The sequence below is a fragment of the Myripristis murdjan genome, chromosome 3 (genome assembly GCF_902150065.1).
Source record: "Myripristis murdjan chromosome 3, fMyrMur1.1, whole genome shotgun sequence".
Lineage (NCBI taxonomy): Eukaryota > Metazoa > Chordata > Actinopteri > Holocentriformes > Holocentridae > Myripristis > Myripristis murdjan.
In genome coordinates, this window is record NC_043982.1 from 35,369,682 (window position 1) to 35,389,481 (window position 19,800).

At 40.7% G+C, this 19,800-nt stretch overlaps 1 protein-coding gene and 1 non-coding gene across 2 annotated transcripts in view; both read left to right on the forward strand.

Moving 5' to 3' along the window:
• Positions 1 to 19,800, forward strand: part of adamts7 (a disintegrin-like and metallopeptidase (reprolysin type) with thrombospondin type 1 motif, 7) — a 121,792-nt gene that overhangs the window by 26,307 nt on the left and 75,685 nt on the right. Inside the window, exons 5-8 of the mRNA XM_030044835.1 lie at positions 367 to 450; positions 5,550 to 5,674; positions 9,058 to 9,207; positions 17,469 to 17,612. Of these exons, the coding sequence (XP_029900695.1) occupies positions 367 to 450; positions 5,550 to 5,674; positions 9,058 to 9,207; positions 17,469 to 17,612 (503 nt within the window). The remainder of the gene's footprint in view (positions 1 to 366; positions 451 to 5,549; positions 5,675 to 9,057; positions 9,208 to 17,468; positions 17,613 to 19,800) is intronic.
• On the forward strand, positions 7,365 to 7,447 carry trnal-cag (transfer RNA leucine (anticodon CAG)). The gene has a single exon. It is a non-coding gene; the product is annotated as a tRNA-Leu (tRNA).

Sequence of the window (19,800 nt, forward strand, 5' to 3'; positions counted from 1 at the left end):
ATTGATTGATTGATTGATTGAATGATTGTTGTTTGCATACTGATTCAGTGATTTCCCACCATGAGAGTTTTAAAATGAATGTTAAACCTTTTATTTTAAGGAGGTTTATTTTCAGAGATATCCCAGAATTTCTTCAATTTATGATTCATTGTAGCCACCTTTTTTCTTTCTGGTTCACTCTCGAAGGCAGGAGCACACTGTTTTCCTGCAGTATAGCTAATATATAAAATGGCATTTATGATAAACCATGTATCAGCTCCTCATGAATTTACTTGAAATATGCAGTATCCACTCTTTAATGACAAAGTATCATATACTACATTAACACCCAAATGCATTACTGGTAATAGCTCATGTGTCTTTCAGGTGTCAGGTCTGTTCCGGGATGCCAGTATTGGAAACGCAATCAACATTGTAGTCGTTCGTCTCATCCTACTGGAGCAGGACGAGGTAAAAACATACTTTTCTTTGCTGATGACACAGTTTGATAATTTGCTGATCACATTGTCTTCCAAGAGCAGAAAGGTTGGATTGTATTTCATTTAAAGATATTTTTCAGATTCAGATGTATTTACTCTAGACTACACATTGTGGTATGGAGTACAAACATAAAACAAAGCAGTGGTCAACATCAAATGACCACAACAGAGGAGTATTCCAGAAAGGAGGTTCAACAAACTCTGAGTCTATCCCTGAACTCTGAGTTGACTTACTCTGAGATGGGAAACTCTGAGTATCCGGTTCCAGAACAGCCGATCTGAGTTAGTTCAATCAACTCTGAGTATGTTCACCTCGAGTTACGCGTGTGCACAACCACTATAAAAAGCCATCATCAATGGAGCCCCGATACCACGAGTCACCATGGCAACTGAAAAAAAAAAAAAAGATTCAGTTATTTTAGGTCGGAGGAGGTCCTATTTCAGGCCTATGGAGAGTATGACCAAAGGAGGGAGAAGCGGCATGGGAGAAAATGGGAGAAACTCAGGGTTTCTTATAGTAAACCTGCCAGCGAGCAGGTTATGTTCACTGAGTCTGTTACCATGGTGACTGACTCAGAGTTTCAGTTACCTCTCTTTCTGGAACGGATAACTCAGAGTTTACCTCATCTCAGGGTTAGCTTACTCCGAGTTTTCACATAACTCCCCCCAGATGTACAAACTCATTTAAACAAAGGTAAAACATTACTTAGAAAGCACCTAATTTATATACTATCCTTGGTTTATTTCTCTGCAATAATGATATGAGTTTAAACATAGACCGATGGTTTACAAACAAAAATAAAACATTTGATCAGTCGCTTTTTGAAGTCCTTCTGTTGTTGCCATAACAACTGTGTCATATGCATATATTGATACCATGAGTTTCATATAAAAATCTACCATAATGTCCCAACATTTAGCTGACTTATTAATGTTCTAAGGCAAGGTATACACCAATAAGTAATATGACAGTTTGGTTTGATTTCGATAGGATTATTGTAATTGCATGGATATATGATTCGTTTCTGATATCTGAATCTGAGTTTACGTATACAATATATTATTTGCCCCTCCCCCAAGTTTAAGTTGCATCATCAATAATGGATAACTGCAATGCGTTGTGGTTAATATTCAGCTCTGGAGCCCTCAGCCCTTTGAGGGTCGATCTTACCAGGTTCACTTCAGTTTTTCAGACAGTGGGGATACTAGAGTCGCCTCTAGATACTAGAGTACTAGAGGGAAGTCAACGAGGGCAAGTCAAACCACTAATGAAATGCAGAGAGAGAGAGAGAGAGAGAGACAGAGAGAGAGAGAGAGAGAGAGAGAGAGAGACAGCTCCTTTCCCAAAATAGGCCAGATGAAAGTCAACAGATGTGACAGTTCCTCTAATAAAAAATTATTGCTAAGCCCTTCCTAAGCACTCATTCCCTTATTTTTGTGGGAATTTCTAAGATTACTTTTTTTGTTATATTCTGATGAAGCTGTATGACATTGCAATCAAATGTGGTCAGTTGTTCAAAAGTAATCCATAAGAGTATCAAAAGTTTGATTTTACACAGACATACCAAAAAACAGTCTCTTGATTTTTTTTTTTTTTTTTTTCTGCAGAGTATGGTGGTCTTATTCTGGCCAAAATGACTGATTATTGATTGACTAAGTCATTGCAGCTGCAGACAATATGATGCAGGTACAAATAGAGCAGAGAGCAGTGAGGCTAACACACGTAAGGTAAACAAATGAACATATTGAGAATAATATAGCAAACAATAAAGAACACCTTCACTGACAGCTGTACAGATTAGAAGGAGACTGTCAGGAAGGCAAAGGGAAAAATGTAGGGGGATATGTCCAGAGGTACAAAATTTAATTTTTAATGAGTATACAGGGATCTTTACAAAAGTATGTGCTAGCTCATATACAAACATATGTTCAGAAATATGTACATGTCACTAATGCCAGCAGCATAGCACATTGCAGCCCAGGCCTGTGAACAGAGTAGGGCTCAAAATTGTGCAAATCATGCATATTTTTTATGAATCCCACATGCATGTCTGGCAGAGAGCGTGAGAATCCCACTGATATTTTATTTTTAGAATGAAAACTGGTTTGCTATAATGATAAACATGTGAAAATATTTGTGAGGGCTACCCTGTCTAAACTCATATTTCCATTGTTTTAGGTTTGAGTGTGGGTGAGTGGGTTATGTGCCATTTGTCTCACTGAAATGTGGCAGGCTGTTTGTTAACAATGTCTGTGAGCCTCCACTCGTTCGCTTCACCTTGCTCAGAGCGACAGGAGGCTTTCATGGCAGATTTGGCTTAAATGATGATGGAACTGTGATGCTCCATAGTCCCACAATACCTAAAATTGTTTCTCAACTTTTTTGCCCCTACTCTTGATATTAATTGCAAACATTAAACTTTTATTTTTTTCCCTTTAGAGCAGAATGACCCCCTGCTTATATTTCCCATTCTTAGCTCCAATGGGGCACAGTGAAGTCCAGTACTTTGGTCAACATGTTAAATAGGAATTCCTACTTAACTTCTTGATACATTAATTTCCTTCTTGATAGCATTAATGTCTTGCTTTGCCCAGTGTAAGGGCTGCAGATATTAGGGAGTTTATCTTGGACAAAAGAAAGAATCAAACTACATTCACTATATGTAATTACTATGCACTCTTTCTGCATTATACTTCAGGGCATAGTGCAGTGGGGTGCTCAAGTTATTCAGATTACTCACTCATTTACCACTGAGAGGTTTTTTAGAACCATTTTCAAAAAATACATTTGTTTTGCTTTCAATAGACTGATGTTTACAATGCAAGAAATATAAAATATATAAATATAGTACAATTTTGTCTATCATTGTCTTTCACACCACCTACTGCGCAACCAGCCATTCTCAGTCCTCGAGTCAAATTCCCCACTAAACCTTTAAAATCCCCCAGCAGGTGTTGTTTAGATGGGGGGAATTCCTCCCCAAGCCAAAAATGAATTTTGAGCCCTGACAGCGAAGGCTGTTGTGGGATGAAATATTGTGTAGCTGGATGACAGCTGGCACAAGTGCTCCTTACTACACCTTGGGAGGACGGCCACAGAAGGTTAAAGGTGCTGTGTCTCTGTATTACTCATTATGGAGAGGATGGGGGAAAAAATTGGGAAACTGCTATTGAGTTTCAGCCTCGTCTTCCCCTCTGCCACCTCCCTCAGGCTGTCCAGGCTCTGCCCCTTTGACCCAAGTTTGTTGAACCTGCTGGCATCCCCTGTTGCGATGCTGCATCCCTGCATCCATAAAGAGTGTGCAGGACAGTGTGCATATCAAAGACAGAGTGATCTGTTGCACAAATTGGATCATTTTAGCCTCTTCAAGAAGAAAAGTCTGCTCATTCTTTCTGCTAGAATGTGTTTGTAGTTTCAGACCCGGCCAAGAACTCCTACTGCCAAGACTGTATCTCCTCCACATCCTCTCACTTGATAGTGGCAGGTGTCAGTGTCTTCCTGCTGTGCTGGATGTTCACTCTCACCTCCTTCATCTTGCTGACATTGAGCTGCAGACAGTCCTCCCTGCTCCATTCACCAAAGCTCTAAACCAGACTCCCATACTCCTCCATGTTAATTTCCATGAACAATTGGCAGAGTAATTGTCAGTTTGTTGACCCAGACTTGAAAATAAAGTCCATCCCACAACACTTGTACTAACAGAAATGCTTCAATTTACCCACGCAAGAAATAGTTTTTCTGATTTACTATGCAGATGCAAACCCGTGCTGCAAGTGCTAAACTACAGCACTGACCTTAGCCTTTCCCCACATACATATACATTTTCATGTGAGTCCGTGTTGAAGTACAGAAAATGGAGGGGATTAATAAAATGATCCATATCTATGTACGTTTCTGTGTGTGTTTGAGTCCCTGTGTCCTGGTTTTATGTCATCTTTTATAATATTTAAAAGACTTATTATCAGCTGAACACTTTGTATCTGAATAATTCGAATGGTTTGAGCTCAAGAAAAGAAATTTTCTTTCTCTTTCTACATCACCTAATTGGCCAGGGATGAAGCCTGTGTCTAGCATAAATAAGAACTGCTATAATGAAAATCAGCTTAATCCAAAGGGAGGTGTATTTGTAGAAGCAAGGCATGATCCCACTGCACAATTAAGAGGATCTTTTCAAAGGTTTTGATTGTGCTGCGTTTCCTGCAGGGGCACATACTGTGAGATGTTTTGTTATTGATTGTAAAACCCAATTTACATGACCAAACCCATGAGGCATTCATACTGACTCAATAATAATTTGCAGAACAGCTGCCCAAATATTTTTGAGGGGCACTTGAGCAGTCAGCTCGGCTTTTACTGTGCCAATTAAATAGCAATGACTGCTTTTTTGACCCGCTGGGAGGCAGAGGCCTGCGGGTCACCATGTTGATCAGGCTGCCGGTCCAGAGTGGTGTATTAAAAAAGATATGTGGGAGATTGCCATGAAATTTGCCATGAAATTTGGTGGCAGCATTCATGTTGACTAGAGGATGCACCCTGTTATGACCTTGCATCTAGCATCATCAGGCCCAGCAAGGCATAATGCACTTGAGGAGATTTGTGCACACACTAAAGCTTAATGAATCAGGACCTGAATGAGTAGGGACTTTTTTTTTTTTTTTTTAGCCAAATCATTGCACATCATCCTGGAAAACATGAGCAAGCCCAATAAACTATAACAATAATTTTTGGAGACCGTAGTGCCTGACGGTTTGCTGGGAGAGGGGCACAGATAACCTCTGACACAGGTCAAAAGTTTGCAGTGAAAAATGAGAAAAGGGTTTCTTGTCAAGTCTTTTTCCTTATTGTTATCTCTGTGAATGTTGTAAGAGGAACCTCAACAGCTAATTTGACTGATGGAAGCTGTGATGGTAGCCTCTAGCTGAAGAAATGTATCTCTTTCCACCATGCATCCCTTGCTTTTTTCAGGTTCTGTGCGCAAATGATGACTCAATTACTGCACTTACATATGCGACTAATTTGTGATAATTTGTGACTCTTCCCCTCATTTCAACGGGATTTGTGGATGACAGGATGACTTGAAGATTACCCACCATGCTGACAACAGCTTGAATAGCTTCTGTAAGTGGCAGAAACGACTCAACATGAAGGGGGATGATCACCCGCTGCACCATGATGTCGCAGTTCTGCTCACCAGGTAAATAACAACTCATTCCAGCCTTTACAGCTGAAGGTCAGGACAAACACACTCTCAATTATTTCCTCTGAGACGTAATTGCCTGCTGCTTCATTTCTGTTAATATTCACCAGTGTGTAATTTTATATCAGTTTGGGATTTTGATGACATGAATTCTTAATTCTTAAGCCCAAAATAGAGCTTAACTGCTATTCCCAAGAACAGAGCTAGTAAATGGCTAGTTGTGGAATTGAAATAGCACCCTTAAGGCTCATTTATGCTAGACATTAATTACAGATATGGATACTGATATGGACCGAGTCCTCTGTCTGTACTCTGCGTTCATTTCATCTGTATTTGGCTGGATTTATCGCTTAACATCCATGCCAACATAAAGCTTATGGGCAGCGGCGCTAACATCTTTTGAAACAGACGTGTTTATTCTCGTGTATGCAAGGAGCATAAATGAGCCTTTTCAAGCTTGCTGCTCATTGAGTAACCAGCTCATGCCGTCTTTGGCTCAGTTGTATTTTATTATGTGGTCGGGTGAATCATCAAAACAAAGACAGTCTGGCAAACAAATGGCAGACCTTGCATTCCACCATATTTTGTGTTTGAAGGCTTTTCAAATATTGCACCACCAATATTGTTCATGCCACATCCGTGTCACAAACAAGCCTCAGATTTGTCATTTGACCTCCTACCAACAGAGACGTACTCCGCTGGTCTACTCATAGTTCCAGCAGTTTGCCGGCACAAAAGAATGAAAAGATGGCATTTATTTGGCATGATATTGTTCATACTGCCTTGCCCTTTTTGAGATTAAGCTCATATCCAACCCATTGAAATTAGAAAACGAAGACTGCCCTGTTTCTGATTGTATCCACAATTATCTGAGAAGAAGAAACTCACCTCACCAGGAGAAAGAACTAGAGCAGTCCGAGCAGTCTCCCCAACCCCACCCACCACTCAGAGAGGTACACTTGTCACCTCAAGGACTCTCCAGCACAAACAAAGCAAACATTGGAGTATCATGACTCTGACTTTAGACTGCATGTATGTCAGTTGACCTGTTTCTTTGCCCACGATATAAATTGTGATTGCTTTTTTGTTTTCAGTAAAGGCCAGTTGGAAATTATGAATAAATTACTGGAGTAACATAGAATTAACACATGGAGTTCATCTTTTTTTGTCTGCGTTTGTTTTAGGTCCTTAAACATTTGCAGCGGCGTAAAGCTTATGCAGCTTCCACAGGCGTTAGCACCACCAGGCTGCTCCTCAGTATTAATTATGAGAAAAGTCAGTAACTCTGTGACAAACTAGTGTCAAGGCCTTTCCTCCTTGTAAGGGTTTCAGATGTGCTGTGTGTTTGACTTTGATTTGTTTAAGTTGATCAAATTTACTGTCATTGCCCCTAAAGTGGCTTATCTCATTTTCTGTTTGGACTTTAGGTAGATTTTCTACCTGATAATTTTCTCCTCTGCTTTGGACAGCTCTGGTTGTTGTGCTGTTAGACTCACAATGACTCTTACAGCTTTCAATTTGTTCTTGTTTGCCAAGTCACCATCCAGTACATAAACTCATGGGATCTTTATCCATCTTCCACGAGATCCATGAGATCGAACACGGGGCAGAGGCAGCATTGCCAATCATCTGCCAGTCTGAGCACTTTTATGAACAGGTTTCTGCAGTTCAGTCACCACCTTTATAAGTCAGGATGGCCGAGCGGTCTAAGGCGCTGCGTTCAGGTCGCAGTCTCCCCTGGAGGCGTGGGTTCGAATCCCACTTCTGACAACAAACTTTTGCTGCATTTCATTGTCTTTGTACTTGTACTTGGTGCGATGACAAAGTTGAATGTAACCTAATCTTTCAAGAAAAGTTGAGCTCTGATAGCTAATTAGCAAGCCTAAGTACAAATAAACAGAAACAACTCGGGATAGTACTTCAGTTGAGGTAAATACTGTTACTGAACAAACTATAAATTCTAACCCTAACACACAACTAAATACTACCACACACATCTGTAAACTAGATGACATTCACAACAACAAGGTGTCACTCACGACCGGGACAGACTCAGTGCGGGACGTTCAGTTTAAATATTTTTTAAATACTTTAAAAGATATGAAAATTGGCCAAATGTATCAATAATTTAAGCAGCTTTTTGACATGCTCACTAGGCAGCGCAGTATCCTACGAGCCCTGTAAAAAAGAAGTACACTGCGGTCGTGCACCAGGCAGTCGAACCAGCATCAATCAGCAGGAGGCTGGTGGCTGTTGGTGGCTAAGTCAGTGCATTCATTATTATTTTTTTCTCTGTTTTGTTCTCTGTTAAAACGTCACTGTGCCATCAAAGCATTCACTCCAATCATGTGTGCCTCCTACCCCATTATTAGCCCGCTCATCAGAAGTGTGAACTGTTCCTTGTGAACCTCCTCTTGAGTGGCAGAGGCCCCCGCTGAGAAAACAGGCGCTCCATGTGGTGCCGTACTAATCAGGCATGGAGAGTAATGCAATGCAAACAAGCCTGAGTTTGGGTGCAGTGAGGAGTGCAAGAGAAATGTAAAAGCAGAGAGGAACAACAGGAAAAGGATCAGATTAGATGATGAAAGATGAGGAGGTGCAAATGGGTGTAATGGTAGATCAAAAGAAGTAGGATTGCAGTGAAAGATCCCAGCGAGGGCGAGGATAATGCATGAGTGAGAGGGGAGCAGCGCAGCAAAAAGATAAATCAGTGGTACAATGCGGTGTTGACAGTGCGGACAGGTAAATTACAGGGAGTGTTGGGAGAGTTTAAAATTCATAGGGGAGGATGAGAGGTAGAAAGATTTAGACAAAAAAAATATACAAGAGGGCAAAGGTTTTCTCTCCCTTTTCCTTTGATCTCTGTGTTTCTCTGTGTCTCGGCTCTCATCTGTCTCTTCAGCTCTCCGTTCCTCTATTCCTCTGATTTTCACATCGCTCCAAATCTCCACAAGTCCTACTCTTCTCGCTGCTGTTGTTATCCATCATGTCATGTTTCTGTCCCACTTTGCACACTTCTCACTTTCTCCTGTAATTTTTCATCCTTGCTGTTTCTTCCCATTTGCTCCCTGTCAAGATCTTACCTTTTTACATTTTCCTTTCTCCCTTCCCTGATCGTTCCTGTTTATTTCAGCTGTAGTTGAGACTAGAGAATTGTTTTGCCAGCCCCAGGCTAGTTGTAATGCTGTTATGCTGGCTGTGAGCATTTTCAGTTACTATGTTAATGGTGGTTTTTTTTTTTTCAATATATGATCGTATCAGCACACGTGGTTTGACAGTCACTCTTCTTGTTTCCCCAAACTTCACTAACTTCCTCCACATCTCCATGGCTCCTTATCTCAGCCAACATTTGACCCGTGCTCCACCTTCGCCTTTGACAGGAAGGACATCTGTGCAGCCATTAACACACCTTGTGAGACGCTGGGTTTGTCCCATGTGGCCGGGATGTGCCAGCCGCACCGCAGCTGCAGCGTCAGCGAGGACACCGGCCTTCCATTAGCCTTCACTGTCGCCCACGAGCTGGGACACAAGTAAGGCTCCACTGCACGCACACACACACACACACACACACACGCGTCTTCATGTGTCCAGAGCATAGTCTGAGGATCACATCAGTAGCATTAAGGGAAAGAAATTAACCGAGGTGGAGAGCAGACATGCCAGCGATAGTTCATAAAAAGTCTGCAAAGTTAAACTGAGGGAGCAAATATGTGTCCAGTAATACTTTTTTTTGTTATTTTTTTGTTTGTTTTTTGCTTTTTTGCATTTGACCCTGTTCACATTATGTTGGAGATGAGAAAAGTCTTTTTTGTTTGTTTTTGTTGATTTTTTTAATCAGAAAGCACCCAAGTGCACAGAATTAAACTGAAAAAGTTCTGTGATTCTTGCTTTATTTGTTTTATCAATAACATTGCTTCTTATGTGGATTAAAATTGCCTTGAAAATCAGATAAATGGACAAAATGATTCTGACTGACACAATTTAGTCAGTGTAGCAGAAATCAGAGGCACATTCTGCTTTAAGGTGCTGGGTCAAAAAAGTGAACAGTAAATAAAAAAAGAAAGAAAGAGAATATGACAAATAAGGGTGATACCATATGCTCCACTGCGCCTTTATTCAAAGATATAAAACAGAACAGACAATGCACAAGGCACAGTCAGCCATCATTAGTTCTTACTTTTTCTATTGGGTCTTGTTGAATAAAGGTGCAGTGGAGCAGACTGTCACGGCTGATGGTCCCTGTCTTTATTGAAAAAAATATATTAGAAATGTATTAATTCAACAAGAAAGTAACACATTTTGAAAGGTGATCCAAGACAAGTTTGATATGTAGTTATGCCTTTTCAGATGCTGCACAATATTTCATGATCAAAGGTATGAACATGTAACAGTTGTGGATTGAATATTGCCTAATATGATCATTATTTTTAGTTGTCACATTTTTGAAACCTGGAAATTAACCTTAACTGTTACTCTTATTGCATCAATGAGAAATATAAAGCTTGAAGAGGATTATTACAGTATCTGCAGATTGTCATTGCATTAATTTGTTTCTTTAATCGGAAGGTATTACATTAGGAGCTGTGAGTTTTAGTGAGGAGAATTAACTGTCTGATAGTTCAGTTTTTGCCCTTGTTTCACTGTTCTTGTTTATTTCGTATCATTTTTTTTAGACACATTTAACTTCAGCACCGTCACTGAGGGAATGCAGTGACTCTAGAATGAATCATGTTAGAACGAATCTCATTGACAAAATGCAAAAATTTAAATTAGTGGTCAGCACTTTCTCTTTTTTTCATGTTATGAACAAATAATGGCTTGGAAACATCACTGATTTATTTTTATTTTCTGCAGTGTTTGTCATATTTTTAGCATCTTTTCTAAACTGGTGCAGCCGTCATGTCTACAGAGCTCAAATGTTTAATTCATTAAATGCATAAAAAACATGTTTCCCCTGGCTGTCACATACAACATTGGAGCTGAAATAGCATATCTCTGAGAACATGGCACCTCAGTAATTTCAGAAAAACATACTCTGATCTTTCACTGTGAGGAAACATAATTTTATTTCTAAATTTAGCCTATATGACTCGTTTTTGTGAGTGGTGACCTTAAGTGCTACAGGGCTTTTAAACACTTTATCTCAGTAACCTAAGTTAGGGAAAGAGAATAAATAATGGTCTTGCAGGAAGGAATAAAAGACGAAAACCCATGTCTGGGCTTGTTGTGGCCACTGAACAGTACACGAATGAATAACACATGAAATCTGCTTTTGTCTGTTTTATTCATTATCAAACTTACAAAAACAGAACAAAAATATGTATTCTTATTGACAACACATTCAAATACTCTCTTGTGAAAGGCTATAAATTACATGTATTTTCACTTTCAAAGGCTATAAATTACATGTATTTCATCCCATAACACAGCTTATTGTTTTACCTACATTCAGTGCTGGGGAGTAATAGTTACTTGTTACAAAATAAGTGTAACTGTAACCAGTTACTGAGAAAAAAGTAATTAAATTACAGTTACTAATCAAAATAATGGTGATCACACAAGGGTTACATTTGAATATATTCTTTTTGGTGAAAAGCTTATATGTAGAGTAGAATATTTACTCTGTTAGTTTGCATCTGTGCATCATTTTGTTGTGCAGGAATGCCTCTTTCTCGGCAGATTTCCAGACAACGCAGCAGCATCAGTGGTAGAATGGCTTAAGAAGCTGATTTATTGCTCGCTACAGTGTCCAAACCAGAGTTCCGTAGCCGTGCCCTGCACCTCACAATTTTTCTAACAAGAGGACGAGGCTGGATCAGAAAAGCACATGATGATTTGCTGAAGTGCTATTTTCTTGCCATTTCAATCGCACAAACCATAAATGGCCTGTCGTTCACAGACACCGTGCCTTTCTGTTCATGTCGTGATCACTGCGAGCGCAAAATGGAGCATAAATCAGCCTTTACAAGCCTTTACAAGGAGCTGTCTGGACATCTAGACAGGCCAATCATCTGGCAGCGGACACTCAGATTTTGAGCGTTGTTTTTGATCCGTTCTTTTCTCTGAATTTGCACCACATCTCATCTGCCAATCATATCGATGCCCGTCATTCCGAGCAGCCAGTCTGCCAGGCCTGTGACCAGCCGATCACATCAAGGTGGTTTGTTATTTGTCATCTGCAGAGTTGTGGTGGTGGCGATTAAAAATCAAAACACTGTGATCTTTAATTCAAGTTCTGTTGAAGAACTTTTAGTAAAAGTTTGACAGTCAGTGTAGAGTATTGTTGTAAGGTTCACACTACCTGGTTTAAACTTGTTCTCAGGACTTCTCAGCTTTGTTGCCCAGTTTAAAGCATTTGTTAGAAATGAAATCAAAAAGTAATCAAATGTAATAAGCTGCATAGCTTTGATGAAGAAATTAAAATAATTACTTTACATATTAGGGTAACTAGTAACCTTTAACCTGTTACATTTCCAAAGTAATCTTCCCAACGCTGCTCATATCACTACATACACTACATTTCATGGGAGTAAATTAGATACTAGGCCTTGTTCAGTTCCATGTAATGTCTCACATTATCTTTAATATACAGTACATGATGTATGCTTATGTAATGTAATAGGTAGTTTTGTACAGTTTTCTTTGGGGTGCTTTTTATTCAGTCCTCACTCTAATGTGAGAACATCTGGCAAATGTGATAGCATGTTCTCTTGCTTAAAATTGCCAACTGGCTTTGCATGTCCCACTAGGGTTATTTTAACTCTTTTATCCTCATAATTACCATTTTGTAAAATGTGTGCCCAGGGAATAGTCTTATTTCAGTTTTTCTTTGTTTACATTACAATTCATTTATGCGATTAGCCTTTACACAGCTGAGTCATTTGGAGAAAAACAGCATCAAAAGTCATATGCATGACAGAGAAATGGCTGTCTTGAGACGGGGCACAGCACAGGAGGGGGTGATTCAGCCGCCTGAATTTTGCTCATTTTGCTGGAGCCGTTTGATAAAAAAAAAAAGTACATGAATGTTCTTAGTTGTTCTTTAGTAATGCACGCTAAAGAAAATATGATTGTTATTGCTGTTCCCCCGCAACTAATTAGCAGGGAGCCGGGAAAGCTAGTGCATGTTGCTGCATTAAAGTCTGAAGAGAGGACAAAAGAGACGAAGCAGCCGGGAGAGGAGGAGGACAGGAGGTTGTCAGCTTTATGTTTTTTTGACTGTCACCACTGTTTTGACAGTCAGGAGCAGAGGGAGTTGTGATGTGACGCATGCTTGGAGGTACACACGTCCTCTGTTTATGAATACCCATTTTCTGTGTGGAAATGTATTCTGTGTGTATGTGTCATGTATACAGCTGGCCTAAGATGTTAATGTAAAAACATCCCATACATTGATGGTACTGCACACCTGTATGTTCTGGCCCCGTTTTAGACCGTTTGAATAGAAAATATCATCACGAACGGCACAACTATAAATAAAGTACCAACATCGGTGACATCAGTAGGCGGTTCACAGCTACAGTCACAGCTGGTTCCGTCTCATTTTGTTTGACTTCAGTCTGTGTATAATTGATAGCGCATCCCTTCACTGCATTTACCCACACTGATTATTCTGCATCAACTGAGTCAGCACCAGTGTGAGTGCCCTGGATTCACCTTGTACTAGTGGCACACTTGAAAAAAAAATGACCAAAGTGACTCACCACAACAAATTGTACTATGATACTATGATTATACTATGATAATCCACCCACTCGCTCACTAATCACAACATGAATACATGCAGAATAAAGTATCAGGCATAGAAATAGAATGAGAGTGGAATGGACATCCCCTTTCTAATCAACACAGCAGGATGGTCATTTTTAATTGAACCGCTGCCATGATAAAGAACTGTGACTGTTGTATCGGGTTAAACTGACTTTCAGCAAGTCACAGACTCCCTACAGTGAGGTTGTGAAGTAACGACCAAACCAGCAGTGAATTAGTACAAAGCATGGAGAGGCAAAATTCAAGTTACCATTACTTAATCCACAAACATTCATTCATTTTCCAAACCGCTTATCCTCACAAGGATCACGGGGGGTTGCTGGAGCCTATCCCAGCGCTCATTGGGCGGAGGGCAGTGAAACACCCTGGACAGGTCGCCTGTCCATCACAGGGCAGACAGACACACAATGACATTCACACACACAGTCACACCTAGGGGCAATTTAGCTACTCCAATTCACTTGACCTGCATGTCTTTGGACTGTGGGAGGAAACCAGAGTGCCCGACGGAAACCCACGCAGACACGGGGAGAACATGCAAACTCCACACACAAAGGACCCTGGGTGGGAATCAAACCCAGGACCTTCTTACTGTGAGGCACCAGTGCTAACCACTACACCACCATGCTGCCCCCACAAACATTCCTTTGTAAAATAATGAAAAGAATTATTAAAATACTATAAATGACATTGTAATGTAAATCTTATGACATTCTCCAACTGTAGAACTGAAGGAAACAAATTATTTTGCACGAATATGTCCGTAATCAAATGTGCGTGAGTGTGCTCCTGAGTGTGTGTAGAGTCTGTTCTTAGCTAACAAATCCCAGATGAGAAAATATTGGTGAATGTCAGAATATTCTTGAAAATTGTGTGTAGTGTAGCCTGGTTCCAGATCTGTAAATCACACGTGTGCTTTAAAAAGTTTCAATCACAAGCTGACAACTCAGTCTTGCTATCAGGCAAGTGTAAGTGGGTTTTAAGAAGAAATTTCCTCTTAGATGAAGTCGGTGAGGCCGTTCGTTTGTGGTGTAAAACTTCCTTGATGAGTTGCTGTTCCCTGCTGAGGTGAATGTGCCCGGCTGTGTGAGTGTATGCACAGTTTGCAAGCACTCATACAAATGGCTCTCTATGCTTCACTTCAGGATTCACTGGTCTGTGTCTTTACTTAAAACTACAATATGAAACTGAGACAGGGAGTGCATCTCCAACCACCCACCAGGCTGCCACAGCCGCTGAAGAAACAGATGTTGAATGCAGGCAGATCTGCAATCAACCACACAATGCTGATGTTGTTTATCTTCACTGAGACTTCTTTTTTTTTGCCCTCGCTTTCTGCTTTTATTGTCGCTGCCCTGCCTTCCCAGCTCGTCACCGACTGTCCCACAGCAAAATGTGACCAGCTATGTCCCAAAAATCAATGAAAATCTAATAGCCCAATTTCAGACAAATGGAGAGATTTAATCATGAGCACGCGAGGCCACAGGAAGATCGACTCCTTTTATTGACTTATGTGTCACAAAGTTACATATTGTAGTTTGAACCTAATCCACTCCAGCCCAATTTTTAAAACCTATTTTAGGGGTGGACATGGGATCTTGAATGGGATACAAACAGTCAGCAGTAAACGCCACACTGAAGTGGTAATCATCATCTGATTAGTACATTTTAAGATGCATCTCAGATGCTAGTCACAAATCTGTAAAGAAATATTTTTGGGGCTTTTTTATGCACCAATTCAAATTTGGAAAGTTTATAGCGTTTATGGGTTTAGAACGATATGATCCAAAGACATGGTGGATATGATTCCCATGCCTATTTATGCCTCAAGCTGTTGCAGCAATTACTGGGTTGATACCATTTGTTATGCAGATTTGGTGCAAAATTTAACCATTTTCGACCACTCGAGAACTGAAAAACATGGTCAAAGACCCATCCAAAATGCCACATTGAAACACAGAGACCTTGAGGCACATCATAGAAAAATTCCAAAATTCCAGTCAAACCCAGTTTAAGCAAATCCAAGACTATTTAGGTCCCATTATGCAGAAATACACTATTTTAGAGTGGGCGAAAATAACACATCTGCACTACATTCAAATAACTACATGGTTATTGCCACAAGCTGTATGGTATTAGCATAAGGTGGGCATGTCTGCAAAGAAGAGACCTGTGGGTATCTTTAGAGGCAATTTTCATTCAGCTATGTTGAGGTGAGAGGTCAAGCGACCCCTTTGAATATTCATTTTCCCTTCGCCAAAATCTAGCCTAGTCTTTGGAGCAATATTCAGCCCCCTTGGCGATGACCTGGACATGCTTGGTACCAACAAATTCTTCTGGTTGCCTAGTAGCGGTTAGATTTTGTTAATGAATTTATTGTGGCTTCCTTACAGTAAAAGCAACCCGGGTACAGGAGAAAAAAGCTTCAACTTTTTAACATTACCGTTAAACTTCTGTCACCATCAGCAGCTCTCTGTCTCTCAGCCTCCCTGTTTGGACAAACTGAACTTGGCAACTGGCAACAGCTGTCACGACCGCGAGTTATTAATTGAAATTATAAAACGGGTGCTTCCCATCCTTAAATGTGATTGGCTGAGCCGCGTTCCATGCCGTTGTAAAATCAGGGTAACCCACTGGCAGACCGCAGCACAACATATCCCTGCGCCAGTGTAAACGGACAGAGCGTTGCCTAGCAACCAACTACTCTGCACTCCACTTACTCGTTAGGTCACATTTGTTTCAAGACTTTTGTGAACAAAATGTCAGACTTTGTGGTGAATTTTGATTTGCTGGGTGGCCTGAGCCTGGATGAGTGGTTGGAGGAGCTGCTTGGTGTCTGTTAAAAGACGCTGAATTCACCACCAGCAACAGTGTTTTCGCCGGTGTGGTAAAGAAACTCCGCCGAGAAGGACGTGACAAATCTTCCCACCACCAAGCCATAACCGAGGCAGACTGCCAGAAGATGAAGCACTTTCAGGCACCAAGTTCAAACACACCTTGGGGGCTTGTCTGTAAAGTCTGGTTTGACGTGCAGCTTCATGGGACGCAGGGCGAACGAGGGCAACCGCAAATTAAAGACCGACTCCTTCAGTACTCACGAACGAATGCACAAAAAATCACAAAGATGCTGCCGAAAAAACATAGAAAGCCTGCGGCGATTCATATATGGGCAGCCGGTTACCCACTGTGTCCGGTGGCGGAGCTTCTTCGCACTTGGCGGCCGTGGTTGAAACGATAACAAACAGGAATTACGTCACCAACTCAACTTTTATTTTGAAGTAACGAGTAACGAAGGTGGTTAAGAGAAATCTATCGGAGTAAAAGTACACATTTTATTTCGGAAATGTAGTGGAGTAAAAGTAAAAGTTGTCAGAAATATAAATAACGAAGTAAAGTACAGATATGTGAAAATTCTACTTAAGTACAGTAACGAAGTATTTGTACTTCGTTACATTACAACACTGCTAGTTACATAATGATACCAATATTGTATCATTATCACTCCAGCTTTAAAAGTGTTCCTGCTACAGCAGCTACATCCTGCTAAAACAGTATGTCAACCGAGGACACCATGGGGGTTTAAGAGATGAAAAGCAGATTTCAAAGGGGAGGGCACCCCACATTTTCATGAGGTGGTAAAGAATGATGAATGGCACTCAATTCTCAAAACAATATAACTTAGAAATGCCTCAGGAGTTCAGGACAACTCTTTTACCCCGCTGTAACCCAAAATATAAGAGGATTTTTCTCCATTGTTCATGTGTTTTTGTGTACATTTGACATTGAAACATAGCATTAAAAACAGGCAGGTAAAAGTGTCACATTAATTCTAAGGGTTGTTATTTTTGGCATGAACCTCAGGGGTTTTGTCCTTCCTCAGCCTCATCTTTAACATTAAAGAGCAAGGTGGTGTGCCCTCCCATTTGAAATTGCATCGTCGCATGCCTTTACCTGTTACTGTATGTAACACGTGCCCGCTGACCTAACCTCTCTCTGTGGGTTGTGTTTCTCTGTGTCACAGCTTTGGGATTCAACATGATGGCAACGGTAATGACTGTGAACCCGTTGGGAAAAAACCTTTTGTCATGTCTCCACACCTCCTGTACGGCACCACCTTGCCCAGCTGGTCACGCTGCAGTCGGCAGTACATCACCCGCTTCCTCGAGTAAGTGCTGCGCATAAAGCGACATAAAGCTGCCGGTTCTGACTCTGGCTCACTTTGTGTGTCTCTGCCGCTGCCTGTAGCACAACTGGCTTAAAGCTGACATGAAGTTTAAGGTTGCCTGTTGCACAGAACGTGTTGAACTTTAGTCCAGCTACAGTCCTTTAGATGAAAATGGCAGATTGAGAAATGCTATATCAGTTTCTCTCCCTCCCTCCCTCTCTCTCTCTTTCTTTCTTTCTTTCTTTCTTTCTTTCTTTCTTTTTTCTTTCTCCCTCTCCCACTTTAAATTTAATGTAAGAGAAAACCTTTTTTTGTCTCAGTCTCTTTGTCTTAGAACAATGAAATCATTTTTTTACTCTAGTGGGACTGTTTCAGCTCCGATGTTCTCAAGTTCAAAACATGTCTGCAATCCATACTTGGGACATGGAAAAATTATCCAAAGCTGAGTTGAGTAGTTGAAGGTCTTCTGCGAGGTTACAGTGAAACAATAAAAGACTGTGCAACACCCGTGCTGGTTGAGAATTTTAAGGCACACAGCCAAATACAGTATTTCTTGGCTGCTGAGGGAATGTATGGCTTTTGAATAAAAGCATTTCATCCTATTTCCATCGCATGTCAGTTGAAACTAGAATGAAACATGGTATAGTTTACCATGTCTTTAATGTGGACTTGTGGAGTACATAGTAAGTAAGTAAGTAAACTTTATTATCCCCGAGAGGCAGTTCATTATAGAGCCAGCGGAGAATAAATAAACAAGTAAAGACGACAGCTCATACACAACATACACAGGTTACCCAACATACAGACATAAGCTATACACTACTCACGAAAAGTTAGGGATATTTGGCTTTTGGGTGAAATTTATGGAAAATGGAAAATGTTCACACTACAGTGATATTATATCATGAAAGTAGGGCATTTAAGTAGAAGCATACACTGGTGATTTCTTCATCTCAAACAATTTCTTGAAACAAAAGCCAACAACAGTGGTGGATATACCACAACAAAAAATGTCAGTGTCTCAATAACTTGTCATGTGCCCTTGAGCATCAATTACAGCTTGACAACGACGTCTCATGCTGTTCACAAGTCGACTTATTGTCTGCTAAGGCATGGCATCCCACTCTTCTTGAAGGGCGGCCCTCAAGACATTGAGGTTCTGGGGTACAGAGCTCCGAGCCTCTACACGGCGACTCAGCTGATCCCATAGGTTTTCTATGGGATTCAGGTCTGAGAAAGTGCAGGCCACTCCATCTGAGGTACCCCAGTCTCCAGCAGCCGTTCCCTAATGATGCGACCTCGATGACCATTGTTGTCCATGAAGATGAAATTAGGCCTGTGTTGTTCATGCAGGGGCACAATGACTGGATTAATGATGTTATTCAGGTAGCATGGGCTTGTCTCTGTGCCATTCACAAAGTGTAGGGCAGTTCTGTACTGACGTGTCGTCTTGGTTTCATGATGTCAAAATGTGAACAGCATGATGAGGAGAACTGTTTAAATGCCAATTCTAATTGAACCAGGAAATTTATTGGTTGATTCATGGATCAAACACCTGATGTGAATTTTGCCGTTAAACTCATTGTTAGAGAACAGCAACTTGTGCAAAAAGTACTGAAACACTGAACAGTTGAACATGTGCATTCAAAAGTTTACAGAAGGTCACATTAAGTTCACCTGTAAAGGTTATAATGCATTTTAGGTTCATCCTGAAATTTCACCCGAAAGCCGAATATCCCTAACTTTTTGTGAGTAGTGTATATGTCATTGACCTGCAGGAGAAGATATGTGGCCGATTTCTTTCTGTACACAGCTGACATTAAATAAAGATAAACAGCAGAGCAGTCTACTTGTTTTGAAAGATGTAGTTTACCTTTTATAAAACAGAAATATCCCCCAAAAGCACATTTTAAAAGTGTAATCTATCTATCTCTATCTCTATGTATGTATGTATCTGTCTCTCTCTCTCTGTCTCTCTGTCCGTCTGTCAGTGGACTCCACAGTTAAGAAGTTGACTCTAGTGTGAAACAGGACATGTGCTGAATGTCTTGAATGTTTCACCAGGATTGCCCCAGTTTCTCTGCTCAGACCATCTGGAATTCATTACGTGGGGGTGTGCAGCTTCTCCACAGCACTGAAGCATCTTGGCTCCACAGTGAAAAAATGGCCATGTGGAGATAAATGCACC